We start from the raw sequence: 22,942 nt of genomic DNA, 5'->3' as shown, positions 1-22,942 counted from the left end.
CCCTGTCTTTCTTTTTCAGATATATTCTTCATTGGATTATATCCCATTTTACACAATAGACAGGTCTTTCAACCCTTCTCCTCCTATCAACTTCTCTGCTTCACAAGCAACCTCCCACCTATCACCACTGCTGGCAACAGTGCCCGAACTCCATAAGAATTAGGAGCAGGAGTAGGTCATCTGGACCACCGAGCCTGCTCCACCATTCAACAGGATCATGTCTGATCCTATCGATCCTGGACTCATCTCCACCTACCTGCCTTTTCTCCGTAACCCTTAATTCTCCAACTATGCCAAACTCTATCCAACCTTGTCTTTAGGTCCAAATGTTTGCTCAGCGCTACCTCTTCAGTGATAGCTATTGTGTCGAGGTCCTCACCTCCTATCGCATCCATAACATCTCTCTTTGGCATGTTAGTTGTGTTCTCCACCGTGAAGACTGACACAAAATAATCATTCAAAGCCTCGGCCATGTCCTCATCACCCAATATCAATTCCCCTTCTCATCCTCCAAGGGACCTACATTCACTTTGGCCACCCTTTTCCACTTTATAAAATTATAAAATCTTTTACTATCCATTTTTATATTTTGTGCCAGTTTATTTTCATAATCTATCTTCCCTTTCTTTACTGCTCACTTTGTGGTTCTTTGTTACTTTCTCAAGTTTTCCCAGACTTCCAGTTTCCCACCACTCTTGGCGACCCTGTACGCACGAGCTTTCAGTTTGATGCCTTCCTTTATTTCCTTAGTTATTGATGACTCTCCCCACCATTACTGCCATTGTTTTTAACTGGAATATAGTTTTGTTAAGCACCATAAAAAATCTGTTTGAAAGTCTTCCACTGTTCCTCAACCATCCCACCTGTGTTCCCAGTCTATCCTGTACAACTTCTCCCTCCTCCCACCCTCGTTTAGGCAGAATACACTGGTTTTAGATGAAACTATTGCACCCTCCATTTGTATGAGAAACTCACCCATAGCATGATCACTCTTCCCAAAATGATCCTTAACTACAAATTGCTAATTTTACCTTTCTCACTGCAGAAGACCAGATCCAAGACAGCACGTTCCTTTGTAGGTTCAGTAACATGTTGTTCAAGACAGCTATCACATATTATTCTGTGAAGTCCTCCTCAGGACTGCCTGGACCAACTTGATTCACCCAGTTAAAGTACCCCACGATAACTGCTCGTGCCTCAGATATTTCTTTGTTTATTGCCTGTGCCACTGTGATGTAATTGTTCAGTGGCCGATAGACAACTTCCACCAGTGATTTTTCCCTTTACGATTCCAAATCGCTACCCCCATCTAACATTCAATATTCTGCTCCTTAGATCTTGTATCGTCTCTCACTGTCGCCCTGATCTCATCCTTAAATAAGAGCATTACCCCACCTCCCTTACCTTCCTGCCTATCCTTCCGTGTTACCTGATATCCTTGGATATTAAATTCCCAATCCTCTCCACCCTGCAACCATGTTTCTGTAATGGCCATTAAACCATACCCCTTTATACTGACTGGTGCCACGACTCACTGACCTTGTTACGAATATTCTGGGCATTCAGGTAAAATGTCCTTACAATCCAGTAACCTTTGCATCTTTTGCACTTGTCTTTTCTGCCCTTTTTAACTTTTTCTTTTTCTTTATCTTTATCTTTGCTTTTCTCTTTTACTTTCTCCATACTTCTCCGATCTGTTGAACCTATTCAACTGTGCTTCCTCACCAAAGCTTCTTGAGTCAAAATTGGTAATCTATACCACGAAGCAACTGTAAGTCCTGCCTTGTTGGTCCTACAATAGCTTCATCACTATTCTAATTATTGGTTTACTTTCTCCCTTTGCAAAACACACTAAGTGCCTCTGTTACCACAGGCACTAGCAAACTGCTTATGCAAAGGTGAAAAAACTGGCTGCTCAAAACAAGAGATAGTTCCTTTGCTGCCCCTGTAAGGTGACCAAACACAAGTTATAGAAGCAGTCGTGTCTGTGATTTAAAATAGAACAAAAGAATGCTACAGGCCAAACCAGCCAAACCTCTTTCTCTCACTCTCACACTCTCCCCAACAACACGCAGAGTTGGACCGGAGTCTGTATGTGTTTATCCGGCTTCCCCATCACATTCAATCTCTGCTGTTCCACTTCAACCTCTCCTATGACAGTGAGTTCCACATTCCCTTCACTACATTTCAAGCAGAGATGCGTTCTCCACCCACACCCAATCCAATCCATCACTAATCTTAAATTCCGGCATCTGATCCTCCCTGACATCATATCCAGAAAAACATTCACAGCCTGTCCAGTCTTTCCCGTCAGTTCCATCCTCTCAGTTATGGGATAATTAGCAACTTTCTCCCGGGTTCTGTGCCCCTTGTTACAGTCTCCCTTTTCTCCATGTGTGTCAGTGAGAGAGAGCTGGGAAGTGGGAAATTTCAATAACTTGGCTCAAATTCATGATATTGGGATGCACACAGTCAGTCAATTGAGATCTGTGTTTTATTTATTTCAGGAGGAAGCTCGTTGGAAGAGGAGGTAGGACATGGTCTTTACTGAAAAACAGTGTGGATTTGTAAAATAGTTCCAATATCACTGATGCTCAGTTTATGACCAGCTGTGTAATGTTTACAGGATCAGTGATGATGAACATGTGCTGTCGGTGACACATGGCACCCTACCTGTTGAAAAATTCGATCACCCCTTTCTGTTGAACACAACGTTGAGAGAAATGTCTGATACAATTAAGCGAGGTAAACATTTACAGTTTCCTTTCTCCTTGTTTGTGAACAATTTTAAGTGATACTTCCTATCAGATACCTTCTTCTTTAGGCCTTTGACTCTTCCACCTATCCCATCTCAGCTTCTCACATCATTCCGCCTCCTCACACCATCTGCCTTCTATCTCACCTGGACTCTCCAATCACCCTACAACTTTTGCTCATCCCCTCACCCATCTGCTTCCTTTCCAGTCCGGGTGAAGGGTCTCAGGCTGAAGTGTGAACTTGTTCATTTCCCTCTGTAAACTGTGCGTGACTCGAGTTTGTCTGGCGTTTTGTGTGTGTGGCCGGCAAGATTCCAGTTGTGAGTGAACCCAGTGACTGAGACTCCAGAGCCACCAGGATAGAGAGGTCCAAAGATTCACACCCCCCTGCGAGAAGAAAGTTCTCCTCTTCTCAATCCTGAATGACATTTCCCTTATTCAGAGTCGGTGAGCCCTGGTTCCAGACTCATCGGCCAAGGGAAACATTCTCCCTGCATCCAGCCCGTCGAGCCTTGTTAGAAATTTATACCTTTCCATGGAATTCCTCAACACAGCCAGGCTCCAGGGTGAGATGCCTCAGGAGGATGATCTGGGAAGGGGTTTGGCAGAAGTTTATTCACAGGGACAACAACACATTTGTGGCCAGTAAACTGTGAACCTTCTGTGGTTGTTCACTGAGGCTCCAGTTACAGCTTTCGTTCACTTTATTTCTCCTCTCCCCACAAATCTGACTGCACGGAGATCTGATCATTTCAGAAGCCGGCACCTCCCTACACTGAATCCCCAGTGTTTCTGCGGCTGTCAGATCCTCGTTCCCTCCCCTCGGGTGGATCTTTTATCGAGTTGAGAAACAGGACATTCAGTGAAAAGCTGCAGCAACACCCCCACATCCTCTGTCGATATCTCATTCCAGTCATTGAGATATAAACATGGAATCAGGCCCTTCGGCCCACCTTGTCCATACTGTAATTATAAATCAAGAGAAGGATAAAAAACATTATAAATAATCAAAAATGTTTCAGTGATCCTGTAGTGGAAAGTGGCCAGTAAAGGAGAGGAGCTTTGTGGCTTTGACTCGGGGAACGGCCTTGTCGAGGGAAGGGCCTTGTGAGAAAAGTGCGAGTCTTTGGCTGAGGAGTCTACGGCAAGGAGGCTGAGGGAGGAGACTACGCCACAGCTGGAGAGGGTGAGAGGTGGTGAAGAGATGACAGGTAAACTGATTCAGTGTGATGCTTGCCTGATGTGGGAGGTCAGGGACACTGATGGTGCCTCCGGCTGCTACAACTGTGAAAAGTGTGTCCAGGTTCAGCTCCCGAAGGAACGTGTTGGGGCACTGGAGAGGCAAGTGGATGACCTCAGGTTCATCCGGGAAACCGAGAGTTTTCTGAACAGGACCTACAGTGAGATCGTTACACCAAGGATACCGGAAGAGGGGGGGGGGGGGGCGACGACAATGAGGAAGGGATGGAAGCTTGAAGTACAGGAGACCCCGGGGGATGTGCCTCTTGAAAACAGGTTCACCCTCTTTGAAGGCTTTGAAGCTGTTGGGACAGAAGACACTGCCAGTCTGAGAGGCGGACAGGTCTGCGAGTCAAAAATCGGCACTGAAGGAAAGCCGAGGAGACAGACGTCAGGCAGAGCCGTGGTAGTAGGGGACTCCTTAGTGAGGGGTACAGAAAGGGGTTTCTGTGGCAACCAGTAGGATTTAAGGATGGTGTGTTGCCTCCCTGGAGCCAGGATCCAGGATGTCACGGACCGATTGCAGGGAATCCTCAAGGGTGAAGGTGAACAGCTGGAGGTGGTAGTGCACAAATGACATCGGGAAGAAGGGCAAGGACATTCTGCAGTATGACTTCAGAGAACTGGGATGAAGGCTGAAAAGCAGGACCTCCAGGGTGGTTACCTCCAGTTTGCTTCCAGTTCCTCGTGCTGGTGAGGGCAGGAACAGGGAGATAGGGGATCTCAATGTGTGGCTGAGGAGCTGGTGCGGGAAGCAGGGTTTTAGATTCTTAGACCACTGGGATCTGTTTTGGGGTAGGGATGAATTGTACAAAAGGGACGGGTTGCACCTTAACAGGCGGGAGACCAGCATTCTGGCAGACAGGTTTGCCACTGCTACATGGGTGTGTTTAAACTATAAGTGGGGTGGGGGGGAGGAGTCAAACTGGAAATACAAGGATGGAGTTAAAGGAAAAGAGAGAATAAGAAAAGTTAAGAAAGACAACAGAATTGACGGGGCAGAAAGCTCAGGAAGGGATCGGAGAGTATGGCCAAGTGCAATGGGTATCGATGTGAGAAACAAGGGGAGTAATGGATTAAAAGTATTATATATGAATGCACGAAGTATAAGAAATAAAGTGGATGAGCTTGAGGCTCAGTTGGAAATTGGCAAGTATGATGTTGTGGGAATAACAGAGACATGGCTGCTAGAGGACCAGGGCTGGGAAATGAATATTCAAGGGTATACATAGAAAATAGGTGCAGGAGTAGGCCATTTGGCCCTTCGAGCCTGCACCGCCATTCAGTATGATCATGGCTGATCATCCAACTCAGAACCCTGTACCTGATTTCTCTCCATACCCCCGATCCCTTTAGCCACAAGGGCCATATCTAACTTCCTCTTAAATATAGCCAATGAACTGGCCTCAACTGTTTCCTGTGGCAGAGAATTCCACAGATTCACCACTCTCTGTGTGAAGAAGTTTCTCCTCATCTCAGTCCTAAAAGGCTTCCCCTTTATCCTTAAACTGTGACCCCTTGTTCTGGACTTCCCCAACATCGGGAACAATCTTCCTGCATCTTGCCTGTCCAATCCCTTTAGAATTTTATACGTTTCAATAAGATACCCCTCAATCTTCTAAATTCCAGTGAGTATAAGCCTAGTCGATCCAGTCTTTCTTCATATGAAAGTCCTGCCATCCCAGGAATCAATCTGGTGAACCTTCTTTGTACTCCCCCTATGGTAAGAATGTCTTTCCTCAGATTAGGGAACCAAAACTGCACACAATACTCCAGGTGTGGTCTTACCAAGGCCTTGTACAACTGCAATAGAACCTCCCTGCTCCTGTACTCGAATCCTCTTGCTATGAATGCCAACATGCCATTCGCCTTTTTCACTGCCTGTTGTACCTGCATGCCCACCTTCAATGACTGGTGTACAATGACACCCAGGTCTCATTGCACCTCCCCTTTTCCTAATTGGCCAGCATTCAGATAATAATCTGTTTTCCTGATCTTGCCACCAATGTGGATAACCTCATTTTTATCCACATTAAATTGCATCTGCCATGAACTTGCCCACTCACCTAACCTATTCAAGTCACCCTGCATCCTCTTAGCATCCTCCTCACAGCTAACACTGCCGCCCAGCTTTGTGTCATCCACAAACTTGGAGATGCTGCATTTAATTCCCTCCTCTAAATCATTAATATATATTGTAAACAACTGGGGTCTCAGCACTGAGCCTTGCGGTACCCCACTAGTCACTGCCTGCCATTCTGAAAAGGTCCCGTTTATTCCCACTCTTTGCTTCCTGTCTGCCAACCAATTCTCTTTCCACATCAATACCATACCCCCAATACCATGTACTTTAAGTTTGTACACTAATCTCCCAGGTGGGACCTTGTCAAAAGCCTTTTGAAAATCCAAATATACCACATCCACTGGCTCTCCCCTATCCACTCTACTAGTTACATCCTCAAAAAATTCTATAAGATTTGTCAGACATGATTTTCCTTTCACAAATCCATGCTGACTTTGTCCGATGATTTCACCACTTTCCAAATGTGCTGTTATCACATCTTTGATAACCGACTCTAGCATTCCTGAGTTTCTCTCTCCCTCCTTTTTTAAAATGTGGGGTTACATTAGCCACCCTCCCATCCTCAGGAACTAATCCAGAATCTAAAGAGTTTTGCAAAATTATCACTAATGCATCCACTATTTCTTGGACTACTTCTTTAAGCACTCTGGGATGCAGACCATCTGGCCCTGGGGATTTAACTGCTTTTAATCCCTTCAATTTACCTAACACCACTTCCCTACTAACATGTATTTCCCTCAGTTCCTCCATCTCACTAGACCCTCGGTCCCCTACTATTTCCTGAAGATTATTTATGTCCTCCTTAGTGAAGACAGAACCAAAGTAGTTATTCAATTGGTCTGCCATGTCTATGTTCCCCATGATCAATTCACCTGTTTCTGACTGTAAGGGACCTACATTTGTCTTAACCAATCTTTTTCTTTTCACGTATCTATAAAAGCTTTTACAGTCAGTTTTTATGTTCCCTGCCAGCTTTCTCTCATAATCTTTTTTCCCTTTCCTAATTAAGCCCTTTGTCCTCCTCTGCTGGTCTCTGAATTTCTCCCAGTCCTCAGGTGTGCCACTTTTTCTGGCTAATTTGTATGTTTCTTCTTTTGACTTGATACTATCCCTAATTTCCCTTGTCAGCCACGGGTTCACTACCTTCCCTGATTTATTCTTTTGCCAAACTGGGATGAACAATTGTTGTAGTTCATCCATGCGATCTTTAAATGCTTGCCATTGCATATCCACCGTCAACCCTTTAAGTATCATTTGCCAGTCTATCTTAGCTAATTCACGTCTCATACCTTCAAAGTTACCCTTCTTTAAGTTCAGAACCTTTGTTTCTGAATTAACTATGTCACTCTCCATCTTAATGAAGAATTCCACCATATTATGGTCACTCTTACCCAAGTGGCCTCGCACGACAAGATTGCTAACTAATCCTTCCTCATTGCTCAATACCCAATCTAGAAGGGCCTGCTCTCTAGTTGGTTCCTCGACATGTTGGTTCAGAAAACCATTCCACATACATTCCAAGAAATCCTCTTCCTCAGTACCCTTACAAATTTGGTTCACCCAATCTATATGTAGATTGAAGTCACCCATTATAACTGCTGTTCCTTTATCGCACGCATTTCTAATTTCCTGTTTAATGCCATCCCCAACCTTACTACTACTGTTAGGTGGCCTGTACACAACTCCCACCAGCGTTTTCTGCCCCTTAGTGTTATGCAGCTCTACCCATATCGATTCCACATCCTCCAGGCTAATGTCCTTCCTTTCTATTGCGTTAATCTCCTCTCTAACCAGCAATGCTACCCCACCTCCTTTTCTTTCCTGTCTATCCCTCCTGAATATTGAATATCCCTGGATGTTGAGCTCCCATCCTTGGTCACCCTGGAGCCATGTCTCTGTGATCCCAACTATATCATATTCATTTATAACTATCTGCACATTCAATTCATCCACCTTGTTACGAATGCTCCTCGCATTGACACACAAAGCCTTCAGGCTAGTTTTAACAACAGTCTTAGCCCTTATACAATTCTGTTGAAAAGTGGCCCTTTTTGATTTTTGCCCTGGATTTGCCTGCCTGTCACTTTTACTTTTCACCTTACTACTTTTTGCTTCTACCCTCATTTTACACCCCTCTGTCTCTCTGCACTTGTTCCCATCCCCCTGCCACATTAGTTTAAATCCTCCTGAACAGCAGGATTTCCTTGACTTATTTCTATTTTCCTCTTCCTTGACCCTAACACCCTGGTTTCCTTCCCCTTGCCAACTCAGTTTAAACCCTCCCTAACAGCTATATTAAACAATCCCGCTGGGATATTAGTACCCTTGGAGTTCAGCTGTAACCCATCGTTTCTGTATAAGTCATGCCTCCCCCAAAATAGATCCCAGTGATCTAAGAATTTGAAGCCCTGCCCTCTGCACCAGTTACTTAGCCACACATTCATCTGCTTAATTCTGCTATTCTTACCATCATGGGCACACGGCTCAGGCAGTAATCCTGAGATTATTACTCTGGAGGTCCGGCTTTTCAATTTTCTTCCTAGCTCCCAGTAATCTTCCTTCAGGAACTCCTCTCTTTTTCTGTCTATGTCATTGGTACCAACATGTACCAAGACTTCCGGTTGCTCACCCTCTCTCCTGAGAATACTCCGGACCCGATCCGAGATATCTGGTACCCTCGCACCAGGGAGGCAACACACCATCCGGGTATCCTTGTCTGGCTCGCAGAATCTCTTGTCTGTTCCCCTCACAATGGAATCCCCTATAACGACGGCATTTCTCCTTACTCTCTTGATCACGGCACTGGGCAGAGTGCCAGAGTCCCGTTTGTTGTTACGTCCTATCGAAAGGACAGACTGATGGGCAGAGGGGATGAGGTGGCTCTGCTGGTGAGGAATGAAATTCAGTCCCTTGCGAGGGGTGACATAGAATCAGGAGATGTAGAGTCAGCATAGATTGAACTGAGAAATTGTAAGAGCAAGAAGACCCTAATGGGAGTTATCTACAGGCCCCCAAATAGTAGCCTGGATATAGGGTGCAAGTTGAATCAAGAGTTAAAAATTAGCATGTCACAAAGGTAATGCTACGGTTGTAACGGGGGATTTCAACATGCAGGCAGACTGGGAAAATAAGGTTCATACTGGACCCCAAGAAGGGGAGTTTGTGGAGTGCCTCTGAGATGAATTCTTAGAGCAGCTTGTACTGGAGCCTACCAGGGAGAAGGCAATTCTGGATTTAGTGTTGTGTATTGAACCGGATTTGATCAGGGAACTCGAGGTAAAGGAGCCATTAGGAGGTAGTGACCATAATATGATAAGTTTTAATCTACAATTTGAGAGCGAGAAGGGAAAATCGAAAGTGTCAGTATTACAGTTGAACAAAGGGGAAGATGGAGCCATGAGGGAGGAACTGGCCAAAGTTGACTGGAAGGATACCCTAGCAGGAATGGCAGTGGAAAAACAAAGGCAGGTATTTCTGGGAATAATACAGAAGGTGCAGGATCAGATAATTCCAAAGAGGAAGAAAGATTCCAAGGGGAGTAGGGGGCGACCATGGCTGACAAGGGAGTTCAAGGGCAGTATAAAAATAAAAGAGAAGAAGTATAACATAGCAAAGATGAGCAGGAAGCCAGAGTATTGGGAAACTTTTAAAGAGCAACAGAAGAAAACTAAAAAGGCAATATGGGGAGAAAAGATGAGGTACGAAGGTAAGCTAGCCAAGAATATAAAGGAGGATAGTAAATGCTTCATTAGCTATGTCAAGAGGAAAAATTAGTTAAGACCAAACCTGGGCCCTTGAAGGCAGAAACGGGTGAATTTATTATGGAGAACAAGGAAATAGCAGACGAGTTGAACAGGTACTTTGGATCTGTCTTCACTAGGGAAGACACAGACAATCTCCCAGATGTAATAGTGGCCAGAGGACCTAGGGTTACGGAGGGACTGAAGGAAATTCACATTAGGCAGAAAATGGTGTTGGGTAAACTGATGGGACTGAAGGCTGAGAAATCCCCAAGGTCTGATGGTCTGCATCCCAGGGTACTTAAGGAGGTGGCTCTAGAAATCGTGGATGCATTGGTAATCATTTTCCAATGTTCTATAGATTCAGGATCAGTTCCTGAGGATTGGAGGGTAGCTAATGTTATCCCGCTTTTTAAGAAAGGAGGGAGAGAGAAAACAGGGAATTATAGACCAGTTAGCCTGACATCAGTGGTGGGAAAGATGCTGGAGTCAATTATAAAAGATGAAATAGCGGCACATTTGGATAGCAGTAACAGGATCGGTCCGAGTCAGCGTGGATTTACGAAGGGGAAATCATGCTTGACTAATCTTCTGGAATTTTTTGAGGATGTAATTATGAAAATGTACAAGGGAGAGTCGGTGGATGTAGTGTACCTGGACTTTCAGAAAGCCTTTGATAAGGTCCCACATAGGAGATTAGTGGGCAAAATTAGAGCACATGGTATTGGGGCTGGTGTACTGACATGGATAAAAATTTGGTTGGCAGACAGGAAATAAAGAGTAGGGATTAATGGGTCCTTTTCAGAACGGCAGACAGTGACTAGTGGGGTACCGCGAGGCTCAGTGCTGGGACCGCAGCCATTTACAATATACATTAATAATTTAGATGAAGGGATTAAAAGTAACATTAGCAAATTTGCAGATGACACAAAGCTGGGTGGCAGTGTGAAATATGAGGAGGATGTTAGGAGAATGCAGGGTGACTTGGACAGGTTGGGTGAGTGGGCAGATGCATGGCAGATGCAGTTTAATGTGGATACATGTGAGGTTATCCACTTTGGTGGCAAGAACAGGAAGGAAAATTACTATCTGAATGGTGTCAAGTTAGAAAAGAGTCAGTATGGATAGAACTGAGAAATTGTAAGGGCAAAAAGAACCCAATGGGAGTTATCTACAGGCCCCCAAATAGTAGTCTGGATATAGGGTGCAAGTTGAATCAAGAGCTAAAATTAGCATGTCGCAAAAGTAATACTACGGTTGTAATGGGGGATTTCAACATGCAGGTCGACTGGGAAAATCAGGTTGGTACTGGACCCCAAGAAAGGGAGTTTGTGGAGTGCTTCTGAGATGGATTCTTAGAGCAGCTTGTACTGGATTGCCTGTTAGGGCAATTCTGGATCTAGTATCATGTAATGAACCGGATTTGATAAGCAAGCTCGAGGTAAAGGAGCCATTAGGATGTAGTGACCATAATATGATAAGTTTTAATCTACAATCTGAGAGGGAGAAGGGAAAATCGGAAGTGTCAGTATTACAGTTGAACAAAGGGGACTATGGAGCCATGAGGGAGGAACTAGCCAAAGTTGACTGGAAGGATACCCTAGCAGAGATGACAGTGGAACAACAATGACAGGTATTTCTGGGAATAATTCAGAAGGTGCAGGATCAGTTCATTCCAAAGAGGAAGAAAGATCTTAAAGGGAGTAAGGGGCGACCATGGCTGACAAAGGAAGTCAAGGACAGTATAAAAATAAAAGAGAAGTATAACATAGCAAAGATGAGTGGGAAGCCAGAGGATTGGGTAACTTTTAAAGAGCAATAGAAGATAACTAAAAAGGCAATACGGGGAGAAAAGATGAGGTACGAAGGTAAGCTAGCCAAGAATATAAAGGAGGATAGTAAAAGCTTCTTTAGGTATGTGAAGTGAAAAAAATTAGTTAAGACCAAAGTTGGGCCCTTGAAGGCAGAAACGGGTGAATTTATTATGGGGAACAAGGAAATGGCAGACGAGTTGAACAGGTACTTTGGATCTGTCTTCACTAGGGAAGACACAGACAATCTCCCAGATGTAATAGTGGCCAGAGGACCTAGGGTTACGGAGGGACTGAAGGAAATTCACATTAGGCAGAAAATGGTGTTGGATAGACTGATGGGACTGAAGGCTGATAAATCCCCAGGGCCTGATGGTCTGCATCCCAGGGTACTTAAGGAGGTGACTCTAGAAATCATGGAAGCATTGTTAATCATTTTCCAATGTTCTATATATTCAGGATCAGTTCCTGAGGATTGGAGGGTAGCTAATGTTATCCCATTTGTTAAGAAAGGAGGGAGAGAGAAAACAGGGAATTATAGACCAGTTAGCCTGACATCAGTGGTGGGGAAGATGCTGGAGTCAATTATAAAAGATGAAATAACGGCACATTTGAATAGCAGTAACAGGATCGGTCCGAGTCAGCATGGATTTTTGAAGGGGAAATCATGCTTGACTAATCTTCTGGAATTTTTTGAGGATGTAACTATGAAAATGGACAAGGGAGAACCAGTGGATGTAGTGTACCTGGACTTTCAGAAAGCCTTTGATAAGGTCCTACATAGGAGATTAGTTGGCAGACAGGAAACAAAGAGTAGGGATTAACGGGTCCTTTTCAGAATGGCAGGCAGTGACTAGTGGGGTATCGCAAGGCTCGGTGCTGGGACTGCAGCTATTTACAATATACATTAATGATTTAGATGAAGGGATTAAAAGTAACATTAGCAAATTTGCAGATGACACAAAGCTGGGTAGTAGTGTGAAATGTCAGGAGGATGTTAGGAGAATGCAGGGTGACTTGAACAGGTTGGCTGAGTGGGCAGATGCATGGCAGATGCAGTTTAATGTGGATACATGTGAGGTTATCCACTTTGGTGGCAAGAACAAGAAGGCAGAATACTATCTGAATGGTGTCAAGGTAGGAAAAGGGGAAGTACAACGAGATCTAGTACATCAGTCACTGAAAGTAAGCATGCAGGTACAGCAGGCAGTGAAGAAAGCTAATGGCATGTTGGCCTTCATAACAAGGGGAGTTGAGTATAGGAGCAAAGAGGTCCTTCTGCAGTTGTACAGGGCCTTGGTGAGACCACACATGGAGTATTGTGTTCAGTTTTGGTCTCCAAATTTGAGGAAGGACATTCTTGCTATTGAGGGAGTGCTGCGTAGGTTCACAAGGTTAATTCCTGGGATGGTGGGACTGTCATATGTTGAAAGATTGGAGCAACTGGGCTTGTATACACTGGAATTTAGAAGGATCAGAGGGGATCTGATTGAACCATATAGGATTATTAAGGAACTGGACACGCTAGAGGCAGGAAACATGTTCCCGCTGATGGGTGAGTCCAGAGCCAGAGGCCACAGTTTAAGAATAAGGGGTAGGCCATTTAGAACAGAGTTGAGGAAAAACTTTTTCACCCAGAGAGTTGTGGATCTGTGGAATGCTCTGCCTCAGAAGGCAGTGGAGGCCAATTCTCTGGATGCTTTCAAGAAAGAGTTAGATAGAGCTCTTATAGATAGCGGGGTGAAGGGAAATGGGGAGAAGGCAGGAACGGGGTACTGATTGTGGATGATCAGCCATGACCACATTGAATGGCGGTGCTGGCTCGAAGGGCCGAATGGCCTACTCCTGCACCTATTGTCTATTGTGATCTAGATAAACTCCTCCACTGCTCACTATACCACTAATATTGCTGTCATCTGCAAACTCACTAACCATGCCATCTATATTCTCTCCCAAATCGTTAGTACCTATGAACAGTGGACCTTGAACTGATCCCCATGGTAACACCACTGATCACAGTGACCCAGTCTGGACAACACCTCTCCACCACCACCCTCTGTTTCCTACCGCCAGACAAATTTTACATCCAATTGGATAGGTCACCGTGAATCCCATGTGATCAAACCTTCTCTATGAGCCTTCCTCATGGAACCTAGTCAAAGGCCCTGCTGAAGTTCATGTGGACAATGTCCATCACCCTATCCTCAACAATCCTTTCTGTCCCCTCATCAAAGAAAAATTAATTAAATTTGTGAGTCACTATTTCCCAGGCATAAAACAGTGTTGACTATCCTGACTCAGTCCCTGCCTTTCCAAATGCTGGTAAATCTGTCTCTCGGTGTCCATTCCAGTAATTGTCCCACCACTAATGTTAGGCTCGGTGGCCTTGAGTTCCTGTCGTCCATCATCTCATCTGTGGTGAAATGTGAAACAAATTTATCCTCCAGGGCCCTGGAATTCGTTCCCTAGTCTGGAGGTATCAGACAGAGCAGATCACGGTCTGGGGCTCATCCACCTCTAATACCTCCAGCACCTTTGCTTTTGCACTGTGATATGTTCCAAGACATTACTGCTCATTTTCCTTAATTCCTTAGCTTCCATGACCCTCTCCCTGGGAGATATTCATTTAAAACCTCCCCCATCTCCTTTATCGATGACCACATTGATCCTTAGGGTGACCTGTTCAAGTCAGGGTGTCATACATTTGGCCCAATGTCCATGCTGACTGTTTTGCCCAGTGAGCTGGTGACATCTGCCCACGTTTGGTCCAAAACCCAATAAAACTCTTCAATCCATGTACGATCCACTGTAGATTCTTTTAAACGTTGCTTATTTCCAGCAGCTCATTCCAAATATGCACCACCCTGTGTTTGAAGAAAAGTTCCTGATGTCCCTTTTAAATCCATCGCCTTTGATCATAAACCTTTGCACTCCTGTTCTTCACACACCCTCCCTGGGGAAAATCCCTAATGTGGAAGGGGATGGGGACCGGAGTGACAGGGCTGAGGAAGGGGCAGTTGATACACAAGTTGAGGCATTGTGTAGTGGGACTGTGAGGAAGAACAGGCAGATGATGGGGCAGAATTGCAGTCGGTGGGATGAGCCGCAGTCAAACGGGGGCAAAATCAGAAAGAGTGACCGATACAGGACTGAAGGTGAATGCACTAGGGACAGAGAATAAGGTAGATAATCTTGTAGCATAGTTAGAGACGTATGACATCGTGGGCATCACTGAATCGTGGCTGAAAGAAGATCATAGTTGGGAGCTGAACATCCAAGGATACACATTGCATCAAAAGGACCGGCAGGTAGGCAGAGTGGGTGTGGTGGCTCTGTTGGTAAAAATTGAAATCAAATCCTCAGAAAGAGGTGACACAGGAGTGGAAGGTTTGGATTCTTGTGGGTCGAGCTAAGAGACTGCAAAGGTAAAAAGACCCTGTTGGGAGTTAGACACATTCCTCCGAACAGTAGCCTGGATATGGGATATACATTACAATGGGAGATAGAAAAGGCATGTAATACGGGCAATATTACAATAGCTATGGGGAATTTCAATATGCAAGTGGGTTAGTAATATCTGTTTGATGCTAGATTCTAAGAGATGGAAGTTGTAGAATGCCTATGAGAAGGCTATTTAGAGCAGCTTGGAGTTGAGCCCACACGGAGATTGGATGTTGTTTAATGAACTGCATTGTATTAGGGAGCTTAAGGTAAAGGAACCCTCAGTAGGTAGTGATTTTGTAATATCATAGAGCTCACACTGCAGATTAACAGGGAGGAGATAAAGTCAGATGTATTAGCATGACAGTGGAGTAAAGGGAATTATAGAGGCATCAGACAGGAGCTGGCCAAAGTTGATGGGAAGGAGACACCTTCAGGGATGGTTCAAAGTTCAAAGTAATTTTATTATGAAAGGACATGTGTCACCATATACAATGATGAGATTCATTTTCTTGTGGGCATACTCAGTAAATCCCATAACCATAATAGAAGCAATGAAAGACTGCATTAACAGGGAGGACAACCAGTGACAACAAACACAAAAAGAAATAATTAAAATCATCATCATCAAGAATATGGGAAGAAGAGTCCTTGACAGAGAATCCGTAGATTATAACCACTGAACATTATAGCACAGAAACAGGCCTTTTGGCCCTTCTTGACTGTGCCGAACCATTTTTCTGCCTAGTCCCACTGACCTGCACCAGAACCATATCCCTCCATACACCTCTCATCCGTGTACCTGTCTAAGTTTTTCTTAAATGTCAAAAGTGAGCCTGCATTCACCACTTCATCTGGCAGCTTATTCCACACTCCCACCACTCTCTGCGTGAAGAAGCTCCCCCCAATGTTCCCTTTAAACTTTTCCCCCTTCACCCTTAACCCATGTCCTCTGGTTTTTTTCTCCCCTGGCCTCAGTGGAAAAAGCCTGCTTGCATTCACTCTATCTTTACCCATCATAATTTTTTACACCTCTATCAAATCACCCCTCATTCTTCTACGCTCCAGGGAATGAAGTCGTAACCTATTCAACCTTTCTCTGTAACTCAGTTTCTCAAGTCCCGGCAAAATCCTTCTAAACCTTCTCTGCTCTCTTTCAACCTTATTAATATCCTTCCTGTAATTAGGTGACCAAAACTGCACACAATACTCCAAATTTGGTCCCACCAATGTCTTATACAACCTCACCATAACATTCCAACTCTTATACTAAATACTTTGATTTATAAAGGCCAATATCCCAAAAGCTCTCTTTACTACCCTATATACCTGTGATGCCACTTTTAGGGAATTTTGTATCTGTATTCCCAGATCCCTCTGTTCTACTGCACTCCTCAGTGCCCTACCATTTACCTTGTATGTTCTACCTTGGTTTGTCCTTCCAAAGTGGAATACCTCACACTTGTCTGCATTAAAATGCATCTGCCATTTTTCAGCCCATCTTTCCAGCTGGTCCGAATCCCTCTGCAAGCTTTGAAAACCTTCCTCACTGTCCACTACACCTCCAATCTTTGTATCATCAGCAAATTTGCTGATCCAATTTGCCACATTCTCATCCAGATCATTGAGATAGATGACAAATAACAATGGACCCAGCACTGATCCCTGTGGCACACCACTAGTCACAGGCCTCCACTCAGAGTAGCAATCCTCCACTACCACTCTCTGACTTCTCTCATTGAGCCAATGTCTAATCCAATTTACTACCTTACCATGTATGCCTAGCGACTGAATCTTCCTAACTAACCTCCCATGCGGGACCTTGTCAAAAGTCTTACTGAAGTCCATGTAGACAACATCCACTGCCTTCCCTTCATCCACTTTCCTGGTAACTTCCTTGAAAAACTCTAATAATTAGATTGGTTAAACATGACCTGCCATGCACAAAGTCATGTTGACTCTCCCTAAAGTCCCTGTCTATCCAAATACTTGTAGATCCTATCTCTTAGTACTCCTTCCAATAATTTACCTGCTACCAACGTCAAATTTACCAGCCTATAATTTCCCGGATGACTTTTAGAGCCTTTTTTAAGCAACGGAACAACATGAGCTATCCTCCAATCCTCCGGCACTTTACCCGTAGATATTGACATTTTAAATATATCTGCCAGGGCCTAGTCTCCTTCAAGGTCCGAGGGAGTATCCTGTCAGGTCCTGGGAATTTATCTACTCTGATTTGCCTCAAGATAGCAAGCACCTCCTCCTCTTCAATCTGTATAGGTTCCATGACCTCACTACTTCTTTGTCTTATTTCCACTGACTCCTTGCCAGTTTCCTTTGTAAATACAGATGCAAAAAAAAACCCCATTTAAGATCTCCCCCATTTCTTTTGGTTCCATACAAAGCCGACCACTCTGATCTTCAAGAGGACCAATTTTATTCCTTACTATCGTTTTGCTCTTAATATACCCATAGAAGCCCTTCACCTTGACTGCCAAAGCTTCCTCATGCCTTCTTTTATCCCTCCTGATTAAAAAGGAGAGGAATTTTTAAATCGGAGCAAGAGGCTGAGAGTGACGGGGTAAAGGAATCTCAGAGAGAAGTCTTTTTTTTAAACTGCCCAGGGAAAAGAGGCTAGACTGCACAGGCGAGGTTCTTGTTTCTTCTTCCTGATGGCAGCAGTGAGAATAGAGTGTGGCCTGGATGGTGGGAGTCCCTGATGATGGGTGCTGCCCTGTGATGACAGCAGATTAGCAATGGCTGGAGTTTTTGGTGGCAATTCGGAAGATACATCCCAAATGAAAAAGGAATTCTAAAGGGAGAATGAGGCAACTGTGGCTGAAATAAACGCAAGAGAGGGCATACAATACAGCAAAAAAAAATTAGTGATAAGTTAGAGGATTGACAGCTTTTAAAAACCAACAGAAAGCAACTGAAAAAGTAATAAGGAGAGAAAGGATGAAATATGAAAGTTAGCTAGCAAATAATATAAAAGAATCTTTCAGAAGATTTTCAGATATATAAAGAGTAAAAGAGAGGTGAGAGTCAATATTGAATTGTTGGAAATGATTAGGGCAGTTAGTAATGGAGAACAAAGAAATGGCAGACAAACTTAATAACTATTTTTCATCAGTCTTCTCTGTGGAAAATTCTACCAAATGCCAGAAATTCAACAGTTTCAGGGAGCAAAATTGAATGTAATTGCCATTACTGAGAAGAGGGTGCTTGGGAGCCTGAAAGGTAGATGAGTCACCCAGGCCAGATGGAGTATGCTCCAGGTTTTTGACAGAGGTTACTGAAAGAATTATGGAGCTATTACTAATGACCTTTCAAGAATGATGAGATTCTGCAATGGTTCGAGAAGACTTGAAAATTGTAAATGTCACTCCACTCTTTAAGAAGGGAGGGAGGCAAAAGAAAGGAAATTATAGGCAAGTCAGCCAGATGTCAGTGGTTGTGAAGATGTTGGGGTCCATTATTAAGGATGATGTTTCCGGGTACTTTGAGGGCAATGATAAAATAAGCCAATGTCAGCATTGATTCCTTAAGGGGAGTAATGTTCAATCAGCTTCGTGGGTCTGGCAATTGAGACAGGAAATGCACTGACTTTGAATAGGTATATTAACAATTTATTTACAAACAGTAAAAATTCAACCAAACATTCATGTTGCCCAAGTTACAGACAATACAAAGCTGAATATTCAACAAATATACATATATTCAACAAACATACTTAGTTTAAAGTTCAGACAGAGTTTACCTTCTCAATTGTCTTGTGCATCCTTGCCTTAAACAAAGGAAGAAGATAGCAAGCCCTTTCTATTTGCTATTTTATATGCCCAGGATGTGATATTTGTTGCAACCATGGCTGCATTTCTCCTGGCTCTCTTCTGCTGTCTTCTGGTTGTTCTTTCCATCTCCAGAATACAAAGTGACAGACACACATTCTGGAGCAAACCTGCCTCGGCAGTTCTTAAGTCCAAGTCCTCCTCAGACTACGAGAGTAGCTGTTCTGTCTCTCTCATTCCAACTGGCTGTTTCTCTCTCTCTTCTTCTGACTTCTGACTGTGATTGTCTGTGTCCTTGTTTTAAAGGTAAACAACTCGCGAGTCAGTCAGTGAATAACATCATAGTCCTGCCTCACTGAGGCGCTCTTTTAAAGTGAAACCTGCGGGTTCGTAACACACTACCATTGATAGAAGATCGACTGGCAGAAGACAAAGAATAACAATAAAGTCGACCTATTCTGGTTGGCTGCCTATGACTAGTGGTTTTCTGCAAGGTTTGGTGTTAGGACTGCTTTGTTTCATTTTGTATGTCAGTGAGTTGGATGATGGAATTGATGGCTTTGTGGCAAAGTTTGCAGATGTTTCGAAGAGAGATGGTGGGGCAGGTAGTGTTAGTGAAACAGAGAGTCTGCAGAACCACTTGGATAGATTGGGAGAATGAACAAAAGAAGTGGCAGATGAAATATAATGCAGGGGTGTGTACGGCCACGCACTTTGGTAGAAGAAATAAAGGTGAAGACCATTTTAAAAGTGGGGAGAAGATTAAAAAAATCAGAGGTGCAAAGGGATTCCCTTGTGCAGGATTCCCTCAGTTTAACTTGCTGGTTGAGTTTGAGGTAAGGAAGGGAAATGGATTGCTAGCATCCATTTCCAGAGGACTAGAATATAAGAGCAAGGATGTGGTGCGCGACTTTATAAGGCATTGGTCGGACTACACATGGAATATTGTGAGCAGTTTTGGGCCCCTTGGATGGCAAGGTGGAGATGCATTTCCAGCAAAGGAGGTGTAAGGTGCTCCTTCCCTCCGCTACCTTGCAGGTCACCGTTGGGAAAGGTGTTAGAACCTGCTTAGCTCCCCAATCAGTGTGACATGAAGCCATGCGAGTAGGTGGTTGATCGTCGTATGAGCAGCTGGTGCATACCACAAGTCCTGGATATGCAATCATTGATGCCAGGCAATCTCTGAAGAGTATCGATAATAGCTGGGATCACTCGTCTTGTGAACACACTGCCCAGAAGAAGGCAATGGAAAACTTCTTCTGTAGAAATATATGCCAAGAACAATCATGGTCAAGTATTGAAAAATGAGGAGATCTCATGGAAACCTATCAAATATTGAAAGGCCTAGAGTGGATGTGGAGGGATGTTTCCTATAATAGGAGTGTCTAGGACCAGAGGGCACTGCCTCAAAGTACAGAGACATCCCTTTAGATCAGAGATGAGAAGGAATTTCTTTTACCACAAAGCGGCAAATCTATGGAATTCACTGCCACAGACGGATGTGAAGTAATTGAGTATATTTCACGTGGGTTCTTGATTATTAGTCAGGGCATCAAGGTTTATGGGGAGAAGGCAAGAGAGTGGCATTGAGAGGGATAATAAATCAGCCAATGTGGAACGTCTGAACGAACTCGATGGGCCGAATGGTCTAGTTCTGCCCCTGTGTATTATGGTCTTATAGTCTTCACCATATGCCCCTCATGATCAATTCACCTCTCATTCTCCTATGTTGTAGGGAGTAAAATCCTAGTCTACTCACCCACTCGTCACTCATTCCCCTGAGTCCAGGCAACATCCTGATAAATCTTTTCTGTCTCTTTTGACCAACAACCAACTCAGACATCGAAAGTTTTAAGAGGAGATAATTTCACTTGGGTCCACTGCCCAAGTAGAAAAGGGAGCAGCAGGTCACTGCAGAGAAATACAGCTTTGACCAGTGACCATTCTGTTTTTGGGATTGATTAGCAAGAGCAAATTAAGAAAGGCAGAGGAAAGCAGAGCAGCCATTGTGTGAGTGGACAGAGTCAGAGTGGTGATCTTGAGGCTTTAGCTCTTTGAGGCTTCAGCCAGAGAAAGCAAAATATAAAAAAGAAGAAGAAAAGCTCAAGGTTATTTTTTTCTCCTTCCCTTCTTTATGTCTCCTCGACTAGCTCAGTAGAGATGCCATGCAGGATGGTGCAGTGCTCTGCTCCTTTTGAGGTTATGTGGGAAGCATAGAGAATTCCAGTGTCCCTGATGACTACAACTGTGAGACGTGTGTCCAGCTGCAGCTTCTAACAATCCGTGTTAAGGAGTTGGAGCTGGAACTAGATGAACTCCGGATCGTTTGGGAGGCTGAGGGGTGATAGAGAGGACACATAGAGAGGTAGTTACACCCAATGTGCGGGACACAGGAAACTGGGTGACAGTCGGGAAGGGGAATGGGGTTAAGGAACCAGTGCAGAGTACCCCTGTGGCCATCCCCTCAGCAAAACACACACTTTGGATACTGTTGGGGGTGTTGACCTAATAGAGGAGAGTCACAGCTGAGTATTGAGTCACAGCTGGCACTGAGTACAGCTCTGTGACTTAGAAGGGAGAGGGAGAAAAAGCACATTAGTTAGACGATTGGACAGGAAGTTCTGTGGGTGAGAATGAGATTCCTGGGTGGTATGTCACCTCCTGGCTGCCATGACGTGGGACATCTCGGATTGAATCCTCAGCATTCTTAAGTGGGAAGTGAACAGCCAGAGATTGTGGTCCATGTAGGCATCAATGATATGGGTAGGACAAGTGACGGGACATAGGGAGTGTTCAGAGTCAGGTGCTAATTTAAAAGTAAGGACCTCCAGGGTTGTGATCTCAGGATTGCTACCCATGCCTTGTGCTAGTGAAGCTAGAACTAGGAAGATTATATAGTCAAGTCAAGTCACTTTTATTGTCATTTCGACCATAACTGCTGGTACAGTACATGGTATAGTGGCTAAGGCATTGGTGTAGGAGGGAGGGCGTTAGGTTCTTGGATCATTGGGCTCTCTTCCAGGGAAGGTGGGACCTGTACAGAACTGGAGGGGGAGTAACATCCTGGTGGGAAGGATCATTAATGCTGCACAGTAGGGTTTAAAGTAGAGTTGCAGGAGGGTGGGAACCAGAGTGCCAGAATAGTTAGTGGAGAGGTTGTGGAGGCAGATGCTAGTAAGACCTCAAACAAGGTGGAGCATGGTGCAACTGGTGTCCTGAGCTACATATGTTTCAATGCATCATCGGAGAGGCAGATAATAGTGCTGAGGGTGAGGTAGCTGGTTTGCAAATAGAGCCAACGTGTAGTGAGACAGGCTGTTGATGGGGCAAATTGCAATCAGCAGGCTGAGTTCCAGCATAAAAGGTGGGCAAAATTGGAAAGGGGGAATACAGGACTTTCTGTTATTTGAGGAAAGGGGAAGAATGAGTGTGAGGGCAGCTTGTTGTTCTCGGTGTCGGATGTGGGAGGTCCTGGAGTCTCCTAGCCTCCCGGACGTCCACGTCTGCGCCAGGTGCGCCGAGCTGCAGCTCCTAAGGGACCGTGTTAGGGGACTGGAGATGCAGCTCGATGACCTTCATCTGGTCAGGGAGAGTGAGGAGTTGATAGAGAGGAGTTACAGGCAGGTGGTCACACCGGGGCCACAGGAGGCAGACAGGTGGGTCACGGTTAGGAGGGGGAAGGGGAAGAGTCAGGTACTAGAGAGTACCCCTGTGACTGTACCCCTTGACAATAAGAACTTCTGTTTGAGTACTGTTGGAGGGGGACAGCCTACCTGGGGGAAGCAACAGAGTCTGGCCCTGTAGCTCAGAAGGGTAGGGAAAGGAAGAGGAAGGCAGTAGTGATAGGGGACTCGATAGTTAGGGGGTCAGATAGGTGATTCTGTGGATGCAGTCAGGAGACCCAGATGGTAGTTTGCCTCCCTGGTGCCAGGGTAAAGGATGTTTCTAATCGCGTCCAAGATATCCTGAAGTGGGAGGGTGAGGAGCCAGAGGTCGTGGTACATACAGGTACCAATGACATAGGTAGGAAAAGAGAAGAGGTCCTGAAAGGAGAATACAGGGAGTTAGGAAGGGAGTTAGAAGA

At 44.5% G+C, this 22,942-nt stretch overlaps 1 protein-coding gene across 1 annotated transcript in view; it reads left to right on the top strand.

Annotated features, from left to right (window-relative positions):
* LOC140720035 (nuclear factor 7, brain-like) overlaps positions 1-22,942 on the top strand; it is a 37,345-nt gene that overhangs the window by 5,192 nt on the left and 9,211 nt on the right. The window contains 2 exon segments of the mRNA XM_073034937.1: positions 2,508-2,530; positions 2,627-2,745. Of these exon segments, the coding sequence (XP_072891038.1) occupies positions 2,508-2,530; positions 2,627-2,745 (142 nt within the window).

The sequence above is a fragment of the Hemitrygon akajei genome, chromosome 2 (genome assembly GCF_048418815.1).
Source record: "Hemitrygon akajei chromosome 2, sHemAka1.3, whole genome shotgun sequence".
Taxonomy (NCBI): Eukaryota; Metazoa; Chordata; class Chondrichthyes; order Myliobatiformes; family Dasyatidae; genus Hemitrygon; species Hemitrygon akajei.
The sequence above is the reverse complement of the archived record's forward strand: the minus strand, read 5'-3'. Positions and strand labels throughout refer to the sequence as shown.